At 47.5% G+C, this 17,295-nt stretch overlaps 1 protein-coding gene across 4 annotated transcripts in view; it reads left to right on the forward strand.

The window, feature by feature from the left end:
* The window catches only part of STOX2 (storkhead box 2), a 424,566-nt gene extending 408,809 nt beyond the window's left edge, over window positions 1-15,757 (forward strand). For all 4 annotated transcript variants that reach the window (XM_033943202.1, XM_033943220.1, XM_033943212.1 and 1 more), the window contains one exon: window positions 13,894-15,757. In XM_033943202.1, coding sequence (XP_033799093.1) covers window positions 13,894-14,092 — 199 coding nt within the window. In that variant the 3' untranslated portion in view covers window positions 14,093-15,757. The remainder of the gene's footprint in view (window positions 1-13,893) is intronic.
* Window positions 15,758-17,295: the final 1,538 nt, after the last annotated feature.

Consider the following 17,295-nt stretch of genomic DNA (forward strand, 5'->3'; position numbering starts at 1 on the left):
TGGATGACGTCACCCAAATGTGAGAATAGCTGCCTGCTGTCCCTGGATAACAACTGTTACGGTAAGTAGCTGTGCTTTCCAGAGTCATGATTCTCACAGCTTGGGAGTACCCCATCTGAGAATATTATGCCTTCTTGCCTCGGAGAAAGCAAAGTTATTATCTGTGGCAGGCAGTGGCGTACCTAGGGTATGTGGCACCCGGGGCCCATCATTTTTTGACACCCCCCCATGTAAAAAAATATTTTTTGTAATGACCATGAAATGGAATAAATGGTCAGAATAGAAACAGGCAGTGAAAATTTTCTTATATTCCAAACATAACATAAATTATGTCTGAATTGTCATGACATCAGAAGTACATATGGAGTAGTTGCAGGTGATGCTTGGGACAGTTCTGATTGTGTTAGTTCGGTTTTATGTGTTTTTTGAATAGAAGTGTGTTTATTTCTTTTTGAAGGTTTTGCAGTCTGTGGTCGATGTCAATTGGTTGTAGAGTTAGGGGTCGAGTGTTGCAGCTCGAATGGCTAGGAGGTTGTCGAACAGTTTTTTCTTTTGACGTTTTTGGTTGGAGGGTGTGTGAATGGTGCGTGAGTTCTCCTATGTCTGTTTGAAGTGGATTGAATTATTTAGCTGAAGAAATTAGTTACCCCCTCATCCCACACACATTAATTCTCTTCCATTTTTGTTCCCATTATAAAAACACTGATAAGTTCCCAGAAAAAAAATACATTAAAATAAGAAGTGAAAACAAAGGCCCCTACAGATGAGAACATAACATAAGAATAGCCTAACTGGGTCAGACCAATGGTCCATCATGCCCAGTAGCCCATTCTCATGGTAGCCAATCCAGGACACTAATACCTGGTCAAAACCCAAAGAGTAGCAACATTCCATGCTACCGATCCAGGGCAAGCAGACACTTCCCCCATGTCTTAATAACAGATTATGGACTTTTCCTCCAGCAATTTGTCCAAATCTTTCTTAAAACCAGCTACACTATCTGCTTTTACCATAACTTCTGGCCACTTCATTTTTAAGTTTAGATCTTTCCTTTAAAACCGAGACCTTGCTAGATGTCAAATAAAGCACAAGGTAACTTCACATGGATTTAGCTGTGCAGGAAATGTGAATCTCCTCATACACCCACCATATAGTGCAAAAATGTGCAAAGGTCTGTTTTTTTTCCGATCACTACATAGCCTAATGCCACACAAGCAGTGCTGTTACAAACATATTCTGTAGGTCAATGCTAAGGATAACAAAGTTTCCTTCCTTGGACCAGAAGGAGATACTGATAAACCACTGGAAGAGATCCCAAAACAACACCCAAAGACTTACTCAGTGTGTGAACCAGTTGAGTTTAGTGGACTAACTGGGGGGTGGAAATGGGCCCGGAGTTTGCTCAGCAGAATTTCCCAGACCACCTCTTCCTCTCAACACATTGACACGCTGCCACCACCACCACTAGGAACACCTCACTGGGTAGGCCAGCTATGCTATAAACTTTATAAAACACATTATTATATTTTCTTATAAAGCACATATTTTAACTGAACTCTCTGACATCATCAGCCTTTCCATTCACAAAAATCGAAGGAAGAAATGTTCCCATTTCCTGCTGTCTTATGTCCCCGGCCTATACAATATTTTTTTTTCTGCAGACCCTTCAAAAGTCTGACCAAATCCTTGTTTCACTTGCATTATAAAGTACTGAGGATGCCATCTCTCCCCAATCCCAGGTCCTAAAGTCTAAGACAGTAGCGCAAACTAATGCTACCAGATTCAGGAAAAAAAATTTCGATTCGATTCAACCTATTGAATTGGTTTTTCAATTCGATTTTCCTGCCCAGTTGGGTGATTTTTTTCAAAACTCCTGGTGGGTTTTATAGCTTTTTCACCCCCTTTGGCTTCTCCTAACCACACTGGCGCTGTGGTGTAAATAAAATAAAGAAACAAAAAGGACTTTTCCTCTCTCTGTTAAATCGTAGCTCACGTTTGCAGTCCAACACCAGCTCTGGCAGGATACACATTTCAAATCTGACATATTATAATCACAAAACAGAAAATAAAATTAATTTTTCTACCTTTTGTTGTCTGGTTATATTTCAAATCTTGTTGGTCCAAGGTTTTCTTCTGATAACTTGCTTGCCAGGGTCTCCTTCTTTCTTCTTTCTGCATGCTAACCATCCATCTGCCAACTCTGTCCTCCCTTTCCATTTCCCTTCCCTCCCCAGGAAGTCTGGTATCTTTCCTTTTTTTCATCTCCCTCCACAGATCCACCTTTTCTTAACTACCCTTTCATCAGGCATCTCTCCCTCCTTCCCCACCACTTCAGAGTCCACCATCTCTCCTTTTCTTTTCCCAATTACCCTCCTATCCAGTATCTCTATCCCTCTTCCACACCATCCCTTGTGTCCAATTTCTCTCCCTTTCTGTTCCTTCCCTCCCTAAATCCCATGGTCCATCATCTTTCCCCCTCTCCTCTATTTTCAGACCCATTATTTCTTCCTCCCCCCCCAAAGTTTGGCATATGCACGTCTCTTTGAACAACCCCTTCCCTCCGTGTACTTCTAAACCAGGGTCCCCCCCAAAGGCCTGTCCCCCCTTAAAGGTCTGCCTGTCCCCCCTTGAAGGCCTGCACCCCCCTTGTAGGCCTGTCCCACCCTCTTGTAGGCCTGTCCCACCCTCTTGTAGGCCTGTCCCCCCCTTGAAGGCCTGTCCCCCCCTTGAAGGCCTGTCCCCCCCTTGAAGGCCTGTCCCCCCCTTGAAGGTCTGCACCCCCCCCCCCGAAGGCCTGCACCCCCTTGAAGGTCTGCACCCCCCCAAAGGCCTGCACCCCCCTTGAAGGCCTGTCCCACCCTCTTGTATGCCTGTCCCCCCCTTGAAGGCCTGCCTGCCTGTCCCCCCTTGAAGTCCTGCACCCCCTTGAAGTCCTGCACCCCCCCAGAAGTCCTGCACCCCCCCTGAAGGCCTGCACCCCCCCTGAAGGCCTGCACCCCTTTGAAGGCCTGCACCCCCCCGAAGGCCTGCACCCCCCTTGAAGGCCTGTCCCACCCCCTTGTAGGCCTGTCCCACCCCCTTGTAGACCTGTCCCACCCCCTTGAAGGCCTGTCCCTCCCCCTTGAAGGTCTGCACACCCCCGAAGGCCTGCCTCCCCCCTTGAAGGTCTGCCTGTCCCCCCCCCTTGAAGGCCTGCCTGCCTGCCTGTCACCCCCCTCCCCCTTGAAAGCCTGCCTGCCTGCCCGCCCACCCCACCCCGAAGGACCGCTCGCCCCCCTGGCCTCCCCACACCATCTATGAAGCAGCACTACCTATGCTCCCGGCCTTGCCGTTCAGTCTCCCCCCCCCCCCACCCCCGAAGGACCGCTCGCCCCACTGACCTTCCTGCACCACCTATGAAGCAGCCACAGCAGGATCGCGACGTCAGTGATCCCTGCGCTGCTTCCTGCGCCGTGGTCCCGCCCCTCCACTGACGTCAGAGGAGGGGCGGGACCGCGGCACAGGAAGCAGCGCCCAAGCAGCTCAGGGATCGCTGAAGTCGCGATCCTGTTGCGGGCTGCTTCACAGGTGATGCAGGAAGGTCAGTGGGGCGAGCGGTCCTTCAGGGGTGGGGGGGACTGAACGGCAAGGCCAGGAGCACCCCCTTCAGGGCTGGCACCCGGGGCGGACTGCCCCCCCCCCTTGGTACGCCACTGGTGGCAGGTGTTCTCTGAGAACAGCAAGCATATAGTATATTATCCCAGGACAAGCAGGCAGGTATTCTCACTAGTGGGTGATGTCATCAGACAGAGCCCCGGTACGGACGTCTCACAAGCACGTGTTGCTTGTAGAAACTTAAAGTTTCTAGATGCCCGCACCGCGCATGCGCCGGTGCCTTCCTACCCGGAGATCCGGGCGTGTCTCCTCAGTTCTTTCTTTTCCGCGGAGCTGAGAAGTTCAACTTCATCATGCGCTAGCTGAATTCAGTTAAATTTGCCTTCCTTGTCCGCGTTTTCGCTTTCTTTTAATTACAGTTAACAGTTCTTTTCTTTTCGGTAAAAAAAAAAAAAAAAAAAAGAAGATTATTTCCTCCGGCGGGTCGAACGGGCCGGCCACGTGGCTCAGGCCCACTGGCTTCGACCTCGCGGCGGAGATTTTCCGGCCTATGTCCCGGCCAATCACCGGGTTTAAAAAGTGCAGCAAGTGCCAACGCGCGATTTCACTCACGGACCCTCACTGGCGCTGTTTGCAGTGTTTGGGCCCTGACCACATTCCGAAATCGTGCAGGCCTTGCTCTACCCTTACGGCACGCTCATTCAAGCGGCGTTGCCTATTGTGGGAATCGATGTTCAAGATGGACGCAGCTAAGGATCCCTCAGCCTCCACTTCATCCGATACCTCCCCGGTTCGGGCAAAACCGGCATCGACCCCTCCTGCATCGAGCGTGGTGAAACCGGCATCGCTCGCCCCGACACCATCCACGAGCTCGACGTCGGTGCCTGCCCCGGTCTCCTCGGTTCAGGTACCTCTTCATTCCACAGTGCCACCAATGGTCATCAAAGTGCCGAAAGCTACTAAGCAGAAGCACTCGGCCTCGAAGGAGCGCGATGTCCGTGCAGGAGGACCCCCTTTCGGTGCGGATCCCTCCTTATCGGCTTCGCTACGGTCCGTGCTGGAAGCTCAATTCGTTAAGCTCATGCAGACCATCGGACCCGGGCTCATCGCTGCCATACAGGGTGACCTCCCGGTACCGATCCAAAGGGGCGGTCCGCCCCCTCCCCCTCCCCCACACCGTTCGACCTCGACAACCGACGAGGACGAACGGGGGAGGGCGGCGATGCCCACGCGGCAAGCCTCGCTTACCGATATGCCGCCATTAGAACCCATTACGCCTCCGCGCCAACATGGGACCAGACCTCCGATCGATACTCGAAGCCCTGGGCATAGTCAGGAAGAGTTCTTCCGTACTCCTTACCAGACTTGGGTAGCATCGCAAGAACCCGCATCGCAAACCCAGTTACGATCCACCGCTTCCAGCCCTATCCACTTGGGGGCCTCGGGAGACCATGCGATGCACAGACGATCCCGATCCCCGTCCCGCCACCGAGACGGGCACCGATCGAGACACTCATCCTGGCACTCCTCACGCCATTCGGAGGTGTCACCGCAGAAAAAACTGCAACGTAGGGGATACTCCTCATCAGAGGTGTCCCCTCCGAGGGGCCCGGAGTACGAGGAGACACCGGTGCCCGATTCTCCTTGTCACTCCCCGATGTTCACGGACCTGGAGGCCTCATCCTCCTCCAGCCCGTCCCACAGACCGACGCTGGCGGAACAATTGTCCTTCTCATCATTCCTCCGACAAATGGCGGATGATCTGGATGTGACCCTTGACACGGGCTCCAGATACTCCAAAGAGTATCTGGACACCATGCATTTACCTAACCCTCCAACGGAGTCGCTTCGGCTCCCCTTGCATAAATTACTGGACCAGACCTTCATGCAGTGCTTCGAAACGCCGTATTCCATACCGGCGATCCCCAGCAAACTCGATGCTCAATACCGCATCGTGCACCATAAAGGGTTCGAGGGCCCTCAACTCTCCCACCAATCCCTACTGGTCGAGTCCTCCCTTAAACGCTCTCATCCCTCCCAGGTCTACGCCTCTGTACCGCCGGGCCGAGAGGGGAGAACGATGGACAAATTTGGTAGAAAATTCTACCAAAACTCCATGATGGCGTCACGGGTGCTAAACTACAACTTCTTTTTCTCTTCCTATCTGGAGTTCTTCTTGCCGGTGCTCCGCAAGTTCACTCCGTTCATAGACAACCAAGCTCGATTCGAGTTCGAGGAAGTGGTAGCCTCCCTCTCCCAATTACGCCTCCAGCTGATGCAATCCTCCTTCGATGCATTCGAACTCTCGGCACGCGCCGCCGCAAGCGCGGTAGCCATGCGTCGCCTGGCATGGCTCCGTACTATCGATATGGATCCCAACCTACAGGACAGACTCGCCAACGTACCATGCGCTGGAGCTGACCTGTTCGATGAGTCTATCGAAACTGTTACCAAGAAGCTGTCGGATCATGAAAAATCCTTTCAATCCATCCTACGGCCCAAACCCAAACCTCAACAGTCTCGACCTTCCAGGCCACCCCTGATTTACCAGCGGCGTTACATGCCCAGACAAACGCCTGCTGCGAGACAGCCTGCGAAGAGACAACCTCCCCAGAAGTCTCAGCAAAAACTTCAGCCACCGGCTGTACCTAAGGCTCCCCAGCCCTTTTGACGCCCCTCCCGGGAGCATAACCTCGGCCTCTCCCATAGGGGGCCGCCTCCATCTTTTTTACCACCGATGGGAGGCCATAACCACGGACCTATGGGTCCTCTCCATCATAAGAGAAGGATACTCTCTTCAATTCCACCGGGTCCCCCCGGACCATCCTCCAAGAGAGTATCCTTCAAGCTCGACGCATCAGGAAGTCCAAACCTTACTTCAGCTTCGGGCTGTCGAGCCGGTCCCGTCAGACCAATTGAACCGAGGGTTTTACTCCCGGTACTTCCTCGTCCCGAAGAAAACGGGCGACCTGCGACCCATTTTAGACCTTCGGGCCCTCAACAAGTTCCTGGTCAAAGAGAAGTTCCGCATGTTGACTTTGGCTTCTCTATACCCCCTCCTCGAGCAGAACGACTGGTTATGCTCCCTGGATCTCAAGGAGGCCTACACTCACATCCCCATTCACCCGGCCTCCCGAAAGTTCCTCAGATTTCGGGTGGGAAATCTGCACCTACAGTATCGAGTGCTACCATTCGGCCTATCTTCGTCCCCCAGAGTCTTCACAAAGTGCCTGGTGGTAGTGGCCGCAGTACTCCGGGACAGGGGTCTACAGGTGTTTCCATACCTCGACGACTGGCTCATCAAGGCCCCGTCAGCCCCAGAGGTCACTTCGGCGGCCTTGGCTACAACCTACTTCCTCCAGAATTTGGGCTTCGAGATCAACTTCTCCAAGTCTCATCTACAACCCACCCAGTCCCTCCCCTTCATCGGAGCGGTCCTGGACACCACCCGACTCCGAGCATTCCTGCCCCGGCAACGCATGGAGTCTCTTCTTCATCTCTGCCAGTCGGTGGCTACTCGCCAAACCCTACCGGCGAGACAACTGATGGTGCTCCTGGGCCATATGGCCTCCACAGTACACGTGACACCCTTTGCCAGACTCCACCTCAGGATCCCCCAGTGGACCCTGGCATCACAGTGGAATCAGACATCCGATCCACTGTCCAAACGCATCGTAGTCACACCTGCTCTTCGGCAGTCTCTACTTTGGTGGATGACCTCTTCGAATCTATCCAGAGGTTTGCTGATGCACTCTCCCCCCCATCAGAAAGTTCTCACAACCGATTCGTCGAATTACGCATGGGGGGCCCACCTGGAGGGTCTCCGCACCCAAGGATTCTGGACCAGTGCGGAAAGACTACACCAAATCAATCTATTGGAACTCAGAGCCATCTTCAATGCGCTCCAAGCTTTCCAACACCGATTCCACGACATGGTAATCCTCATTCGCACAGACAATCAGGCCGCCATGTATTATATCAACAAGCAAGGAGGCACGGGCTCGGCCCTCCTTTGCCAGGAAGCTCTACGAGTCTGGGACTGGGCGGTGCGCCACAACGCCCTACTCAGAGCAGTATACATCCAGGGGGAGAACAACGTCTTAGCAGACAAACTAAGCCGTCTGCTACAACCGCACGAATGGACTCTCCATTCCAACCCCCTTCACCAAATCTTCACGCAATGGGGGACGCCTCAGATAGACCTCTTTGCGGCTCCCCACAACGCCAAACTGCCTCAGTTTTGCTCCAGGATCTACACTCCTCATCGCCTCGAGGCAGATGCTTTTCTACTGAACTGGGGGAAACGATTTCTATATGCGTTCCCACCATTCCCGCTGATCCAGAAGACTCTGGTCAAGCTGAAACTCGAACGGGCCACCATGATTCTAATAGCTCCTCGGTGGCCCAGACAACCTTGGTTCTCCCTCCTACTTCAACTCAGCAGCAGGGAACCAGTACCACTTCCAGTGTTTCCTTCACTACTTACTCAACATCAAGGATCACTACTTCATCCCAACCTGCAGTCTCTCCACCTGACAGCTTGGTTCCTCTCAACGTAACCCCTCACCAATTCTCACAAGAAGTGAGGGAGGTCTTGGAAGCTTCCAGGAAGCCCGCCACTCGACAATGCTACTCCCAGAAATGGACCAGATTCTCCTCATGGTGCGTTTCTAAGTCAAAGGAACCTCAGCGAGCTTCCTTATCCTCCGTGCTGGACTATCTCCTACACCTATCTCAATCTGGGCTCAAGTCCACATCCATACGAGTCCACCTGAGCGCTATTGCGGTGTTCCACCAGCCTCTACAAGGGAAACCCCTCTCGGCCCATCCGGTGGTCGCCAGATTTATGAAAGGACTCTTCCATGTTAACCCTCCTCTCAAACCACCCCCAGTAGTTTGGGACCTCAATGTAGTCCTTTCCCACCTCATGAAGCCCCCGTTTGAACCACTCAACAGGGCCCCTCTGAAGTATCTCACCTGGAAAGTGCTTTTCCTTGTAGCCCTTACGTCCGCTCGCAGAGTCAGCGAACTCCAGGCATTGATGGCGGACCCACCATTCACAGTATTCCACCATGACAAGGTGGTCCTCCGCACTCACCCGAAATTCCTGCCTAAGGTGGTCTCCGAATTTCATCTCAACCAATCCATTGTACTTCCAGTATTCTTCCCTAAGCCTCATTCTCACCACGGAGAATCGGCCCTTCACACTCTAGACTGCAAACGTGCCTTGGCTTTCTACCTGGATCGCACCAAGCCACACAGAACCACTCCTCAACTTTTTGTCTCCTTCGATCCTAACAAGTTGGGAAGACCCGTATCAAAGCGCACCATCTCTAATTGGATGGCGGCTTGTATCTCTTTCTGCTATGCCCAGGCCGGATTATCACTTCCTTGTAAGGTCACAGCCCATAAGGTCAGAGCAATGGCAGCCTCAGTAGCATTCCTCAGATCAACACCAATCGAGGAAATTTGCAAGGCTGCCACCTGGTCCTCGGTTCACACATTCACCTCACATTATTGTCTGGATACCCTCTCCAGACGGGATGGACAGTTTGGCCAAACAGTATTGAAAAATTTATTCTCTTAAGTCGCCAACTCCCCCTCCATCCCACTGAGGTTAGCTTGGAGGTCACCCACTAGTGAGAATACCTGCCTGCTTGTCCTGGGATAAAGCAATGTTACTTACCGTAACAGTTGTTATCCAGGGACAGCAGGCAGCTATTCTCACGTCCCACCCACCTCCCCTGGGTTGGCTTCTCAGGCTAGCTACCTGAACTGAGGAGACACGCCCGGATCTCCGGGTAGGAAGGCACCGGCGCATGCGCGGTGCGGGCATCTAGAAACTTTAAGTTTCTACAAGCAACACGTGCTTGTGAGACGTCCGTACCGGGGCTCTGTCTGATGACATCACCCACTAGTGAGAATAGCTGCCTGCTGTCCCTGGATAACAACTGTTACGGTAAGTAACATTGCTTTCTCACAACCCGTCCACTTCCCCTAGTTGGCTTTCTAGTTTTGTTACTGAACTGTTGGTCCCATGTGCTAGTGTCAGGCTAGAAGACACCTGCATAAGCACTGTGTGGGCACTGCCTAAAGATTTAAAGTGACAGTACACTTGGCAGTGTCCACCCCAGGTTTTGTGAAAAATGTTACCCACTTGTAAGAATATATGCCTGCTTTCCTCAGAGAACACCTGCTTCAGATAATTAACTGCTTTTATCTGTGCTTCCAAAAAAGTACTCTTAGATAATGTCAGTTCCTAATGCACATTCTTGATTCTGGCAACCACTCCTTTTAGATCTTTTTTCTAATGAGTTTATTCATATTATCTACATAGTTTTAAAAAATATATAATAGAAGAGTTAGTTCATGGGGGCTCATTCTCAGAACTTTAACCTGGTCGCTAAACCGGTTCCAGCTAGTTTAGCGTTCTTGTATTTTAGCGGCAAATTATCAAAAAGGATTATCATGGTCTTTTCCGAGCTTAATGGCAGTCTCCAACTCTGCCATGCAAATGTATTACAACGAGGTCATTAATATTTAAATGAGCTCTCCAGGCGATTCTCTATTAGCGCTGGGTGATTCCCTAACCTCACTGTCCTGCATTTGTGAGCAAAATTTTCCAGCAGGTCTGAGCTGTCCTAGCTTTATTTTCTGGTCAGTGCCTGAGCACTGATTGGCTCAGGCATTTATAGGAAAGTAAGACTTGACAGCACAGACCTGCCAGAAAATTTTGCCGCTGTCATGCAACACCCTCCTCCCCCAGCAGCGTTAGGGAAGCCAACTCCCTTCCACTGCTGCCGTAAAGCACCCCCCCGATACCCCTCCCTCCACTGCCATTAAGCATCCCCCGGCAGCAGGAGGGATGCCCACTCCTGCCGCTGACATTACGCAACACCCCCCCACCGGGAGCGGGGGAGATGCCCATTTCCTTCTGACGCTGCCGTTACACCACACACACAAACACACACACCTCTGGCAGCGGGAGGGATGTTCACTCCCACCACTACCATCATGCTCCCAACAACCCCCATGCTTCCGACGATCCCCCCGCCTCCCCTTACCTTGTTTATAAAGACCAGTCAAAGGAATGCCTACTCCAGCCAGCAGGTCCATCTCTTCAAAATGGTGGGCCTTCCCCTCCCCAGTGCATCCTGGAATGCGCCGAGGAAGGTCTAAGGCTTTGATTGGCCTAGGTTGCTTAATGCCCCTGCTATGGGAAGGGCTTTAGGCATCTGGGCCAATCAGAGCCTTAAGACCCTCCCGGTGAATCTAGGGGGGGTGTGCTTCAGGTAAAATACTAAGACTCACTTGCAGTCTAAAGTCTGGAGTGTGGGAATGAGGATGAGGATGAGAATGAGGTTTAGTAAGGAATATTGGTAGGACGACTGATTAAAATGGGAGTCCAACACCACCTTAGGCTCCTCCCCCTTATATCCCGAGTTACAGAGGGAGGAGCCTAAGACCCTGATTGGCTCAGGTGCCTAAGCCCTCTCCCCTGGAGAGGGGCATTAGGCATGCTCAAACACCTCAGGACCCTGAGCCAATCAGTGCCTTAGACCTCTCCCCTTGCATCCCAGGATGCACCGGGAAGTGGGAGGCTCATAAATTTGCAGTGGTGGGCTTGAGGAGCAGGTGGGACTGGGCATCCCTCCTTCTGTCATCTATTTTAAGGTACAGGGGAGGCTTGGGGGATGTGGAGGCCAAGGGGCATCCGGTGGCAGGAGGGAGTAGGCATTCCTCCTACTGATATTTTTTTATGAAGGGGAGCGGGGAAGGGGAGGGGAAGAGTCGTTTGGAACGAGGGGAGAGTCAGTGCAGGGGAGTTGCTTCACAGTGGCAGGAGGGAGTGGGCATCCCTCCTGCCAATTTTGGCTGGCTTTGTAGTGGGTCATTGGGGAGGGCTATCATCGGTTGGGGGGACCTGGCATAGCATATTTTTTTATGGGCCAGATAATGTGTGTGTGTTACACCCATACAACATCTTGTGCCCATAGAAAAAAATGAAGGAAAAAAACCAGGCAGATCTGTTGGTAACGCAGTTACCGATAGGTCTAGACCTGTCCTTTTTTTCAGATCTCTAGAGGTGATCGCTATTTTTTTGTGCAAGGCAGACTGATGTTAGAGCATCGATCGATCAGCTACTTTGCATGGCGTTTTGATATTAATAATCTTATTTGCATGGCCAGATCAGAAAATGATCAAACATGTGGTGAGCAGTTTTGTGCATCAAGTCGGCAAATACAATTGTTTGCTAAACCGGTCAAACCGGTTTCGCAACGATTGCGGTATATAAGAATAAAGTTATTATTATTATTATTATTATTGTTAAACGATTCGCAACGATTGTTAAACAGAAATTTCCTGCCGGTCCACAGTGCCAGCACGTGCATCAGGCTCAAAACAGAGTTCTTCAACCGCCGGTCCACGGTGCGATCGATGCGGCGTTATCTTCGAGCCAGCTCCCTCATCCTCACTGATTCAGTGCACAAAGCCACGGGCAGTGGCTCCTACGCATGTCCTGCGCCTGAACAGGAAGCCTTCTCTCTGACGTTGCAACATCAGAGGGAAGGCTTCCAGATGAGGCACGGGACGTGCAAGGTGCAATTAGTACTATTATGGGGCGGGGTCTGGGGTGGAGATTGGGTAGAGATGGGCGGGGTCCGGCCCATGACTTAGCCCCGTGTTCTTCAACTGCCGATCCATGGACCGATGCCGGTCCACAGAATAATTATTTTATTTCTGCCGGTCCATAGGTGTAAAAAGGTTGAAAAACACTGCTTTAGTGCATCTAGCCCTGAGACCCTAAGGCAGTAGTTAAAAGATTTAGGATCAGGTTAATAGATCAACAATATCAAGAAACAGGAGGTGATATGAAGAATATTGCTGCTGATTGAAAGGAATGAATCCAGTTGTTAAATTTGTTGTTACTGTTGTTATTTACAGTATATGTTGTAAAATGTAAAACTTTGAATGCATATCCCAGGAAAGCAGTATATACATTTTTATAAATAAATACATAGCAGCATTAACTAGATATTCTGTTCTTTAAATTAGCACTCAATTGCATCACATGTTACTAAAATAAAATAATTCTGTTTAGAAACGAATGAGAGTGCCCTGCCGATCAATGGAGTGTGATATGTTCCCTAAGTGCACTCTTGCACTGAGCCTATCCAGTTAATCTGTTGTGTTCTTCAGCACGAGAAACAAAAAAACACTGTGGAATGACGATGATCCTGAAATGGACTTTAATGAAAGAATCAAAGTTCCAAATATACAATAAAATAATCCACGTGAAAAAATAGTAAATAATCCACATACAAATCAAAAGGACCTAGTCCGCTAGTAGCGCAGGACCCAACACGGTCCGCGTTTCGACAAGATGTCTTCTTCAGGGGTCCCTAAGAATCCTACGATGATGAATACATGGAAAAACTGGTATGTGGAGAGATGAACGCTGCTTAAAACCAAATACCAGTTTTTCCACGTATTCATTACATTACAGATTTCTATTCCGCCATTACCTTTCGGTTCAAAGCAGATTACAAAAAGAGTTATGGAAGAAGGGTTACAACGTTAGATCAGAGAAGGTTTCCAAGAGAGGGAAAAGTAGGATCTGGGGTTAGGGAGGGGATGGTAAGAGGGGGGTTAAGCTTTATCATGGTATTAAGCTTTATTAAGGGATTTCTTGAAGAGTATAGTTTTTATTTCCTTTCTGAACATCTTGTAGTCTGGGGTTGTTGTCAATAGGTTGGTCATCATAGGACTCTTAGAGACCCATGAAGAAGACATCTTGTTGAAATGCAGATCGTGTTAGGTCCTGTGCTACTAGCAGACTAGGTCCTTTTGATTTGTATGTGGATTATTTACTATTTTTTCATGTGGATTATTTTATTGTATATTTGGAACTTTGATTCTTTCATTAAAGTCCATTTCAGGATCATCGTCATTCCACAGTGGGTTGTTGTTGGTTTTTTTTTGTTTCTCTTGGACTCTCTTCTCTGTGGATTCCTTGGGGTCAATTCTATTTGGTTTGTGTTCTTCAGCACAGCAGCCACATACAAATAACATTTTCGTAGAAATGTGGTATTTGCTTTGAGAAAGAAGCACAGATGCCTGTAATAAGTTCAGGTCTCTTTAGTATTGTACCAGTTTTGTAACATGGTCACTGCTAAATACTTGTGGGAATATGTGGGCATTCAGAGCCCCAGATGGTTCAACGTTGTGTTGTTTGCAATTGTGAAATATACCACTACTTATTCTAGCATTTTTCCCTCCCTTCCCCTTTTTTCTTAGTACCCGAGAAAGCCTGGCTTCCAACACTTCCAGTATTGTTGAGAGTAACCGACGTCAGAACCCAGCACTCAGTCCCGTGCATGGTGGTATCGGTCCAACCTTCAGTTTCCGAGCAACTGTTGCAGTCCCTTCATCAACCGATGCAGAAAAACTACCGAAACCTACTAACTGCCTGCAAGCTTCTGTGACTAGTGTTTGATAGCTTCAGTGCTTTTATCTGATCTGATACAGAGGTTTACTATACTGGGACAAGTGTTTACATCTCTGGGAAATCCTAAACACTGAAACTGCTTGCCCCATAGGCTTGCAAATATCCACATTGACCCAGTTTTCATTCCAGAACATTGCTTTTCGCATTTACAGATCTGTAGCAACTGAATAGCAGTAGGAGGTGTAATGCCGTCTGTACACATTTGCATCACTTAATTGTAAGTAAGCACATATATGAAAGTCTAGACACTGTCAGTGTAAGCTGCATTTTCAATGTCATGCAGTATCCAACTCCACTTTCAAATGCCACAGAATGTGGTGGCCCTTTCCCCCACCCTTCCACCTTCAAAGGTGATTAAACTGTGCCGCAGAGCTGATCAATATGTACTTCAGAATCTGAGCCGCACATTGAACATATACAGCAGGGAGTCACCCAGAGGGAAAACTCGTGCCAAATACACATCAACTTTTAAAGAATCCATGCAAATAAGCAAAGAAGTGTCATGTCTTCAGTGTATGTATCATTTAAAAAGTGTTACAGTGGACACTTGTTTAAAACGTTTTGGAGCATGGACTTGGGTTCTGAACCTTGGGAACGCAGTGGTAGGGCAGGAAAGCTGTCTACGGTTGACAGAAGCTAGAAATGTGGAAGCGATTATGTACTGAAAGAAAAACAATGAAAGTTTTCAGTGATTTCATTCTTGTGACATGACTTGTGTTCCTAGCCTAGCACACTACGGATAATATAATTATTTTGTTTAAGCAAAAAGGAGTTCTTTGTGATACAAATGGCAATTGTGGCCTGAAGTCTTCATTTCTTTCTAATGGAAGGATGTAATTCTATTTTATGTAACATTTCAATAAAATGCCTAAATTAGGCTTTTTGAAAGTGACATGATTTTTAATGGTTATGAAAGAAACAAAATATAAGGAATTCTATCAGTACTGGCCATGTAGTTAAGCTAGCTACAGTTTATCACTATGAGGGTCTGTATTCAAAGGGGAGATAGAAAGTTTTTGAACAAAAAAATTTCATGTCCATTTGGGTGACTGCAGTACTTGGCAAATGTGAATTTTTCACCTAATGGCAGACATTCCTGAGATGTACAGAAATAAGATTTTAGAATGTATTAGCTCCTTTAATAATTGAAAGTGCTGAAAGAACATTTTCATGTACATCTTTACTGTTAATACAGAATCAGTAATGAAAAAACCAAAAGGTATAAAATACAGTATTGAACAATGAATTTGTCATGTGGGAGGCTACAAATTGTGGAAAAAATATACCTTTTTAATATATATAGCTTTTCAAACTTTATGTGAGCAGAAAACAGGTTTGTACTGAAGTTATCCATTGTAATAATATGTAAAAAGTACCTGCCTAATAATCAACTGAAGTGTTTACAAAGCTAGGTTGAATTTCTCTGCTGTGTTCAATGTTAAAGGGTCAGCACAAATCTGTTGGCATTTTGCACACTTGATATGTATTATTATAATACATTGTGTTACCTTTAAGGTTGTTTTGGGGTTTTGTTTTGTTTTTTTGCATATATCTACCTCCATAAATTTGATGAAATTTGCGTCAGCATAAAAGTGTATTTTGAAAATAAACAAAACCTCATGAGGTTTAAAAGAAAAAAGTACTTTGCTGAAATATTGTCATGCTGTTCTTTTGCAAATGTCAGTGGTTGTGCATCAAGTCAATTATTTTTCCATAGCCATGATTTTCTCTTAGGGTACCAGAAGAATAATCATATTAGAAACGTAGCAAATACTAATAAAATAGAAGTTGAAGAACTGGCTTCTACTCTTTGTTCTTGCTAAAGTTTCTTCCCCAGGTCACCTGGTTATCCAGCAACAAGTTTGACAAATGAAGGACGTGCCAGATATTTAAATTGCCTCTCTGTAAGTACTTAGATTAGTTGGCACAGACGTTATTTCAGACTTCAACTGAAAAGAGGTCAGCATTTTTGTGAGTGATTGAATGTGACTTTTGCATTAGGCAAAATGAGTTACTAAATGCAAAGAGGTTTTACTGTGTGCTGGAAGGGCGTTTTGCAGCCAAGACTGCCTTGTATAAATGTGTTTGCACTGAATTTTTTTTTAAGTAGTCTCTGGTTGCTGTAAAAGTCATCCAGGATGAATGTTCTGTTTATATTGTATAATATTTCATATGAAATAATTACAGTCCATGATATGTCTTCCCTAATGTTACAGATTTATAACAGCACATTTGTAACATGGTTTTTATTGTATTAGTCTACCATACTGTAAATGTTTACTTGTCATGCCTAGTATAATAATTTAAAAGGAAAAAGGAATGGGGATTTTTTTTGAAATCTATATTTGAAAGTCCCTCTATATTCAGTAATATTGTATTCATGTTCTGTAGTTTTGTGTGAAATATCCATTTTGGATTGTTGCTTTATAAGATATTAAATAACATTTGGTTATATGTTTGAAGTTGGCCTTTTTGTACCAAAAGGGACAATTATGTGACACTATTTTTACAGTACCTCTTGCATTCAGTTTATCATTACTTTACAGTAAATTAGAAAGATATATCAGACTGGCATTGAGGTGATTCAAGCTGCTTTAATTAAAAGTAGCAGTCCACAAGACCCTATAGATGATACGGTATGTTTTTATTGTGAAGGTGTGTTTTGTTTTTGGGAAGGACAAAGATGAGCTTTGACATTACATTGTTAAATGGTGCTAAACTTAGTGGGCCAGATTCAGACCTAAACTGCAGCCTTCATGACATCCACATACCAGGAAGTGATTCACTAGAGCAAGGTTCTCAACCTGGTTTTCAGGATATTGCACAAGAATATGCCTGATATAGATTTGCATATAATGAAAGCAGTGCATGCATATCTAGCTTATGCATATTCAATGGTGATATCCTGAAAAACAGACTGGCTGGGTATGTCCAAAGGACTGGGTTGAGAACCCTTGCACTAGAGGACTTATGTCCTTCACTAGAGGACTTATCTCACTTCTCTGTAGGAGAGATGTTCTTGAAGCCCAGGTGTATTCTGGTTTGAAATAATTAAAATTCTTGGGCATTCCACTGAGAATAGCCCTGTCTATGGATTTTCTTCCTTTCCATTATATGAAGATGTGCTAGAACTGAGATAAAAGCCTCCTTCCTGTACATAGGGTCTGTCTACTTCCTCTTCTTTGGTTTTG

This window comes from Geotrypetes seraphini, chromosome 1 (genome assembly GCF_902459505.1).
Source record: "Geotrypetes seraphini chromosome 1, aGeoSer1.1, whole genome shotgun sequence".
NCBI classification, from domain to species: Eukaryota; Metazoa; Chordata; class Amphibia; order Gymnophiona; family Dermophiidae; genus Geotrypetes; species Geotrypetes seraphini.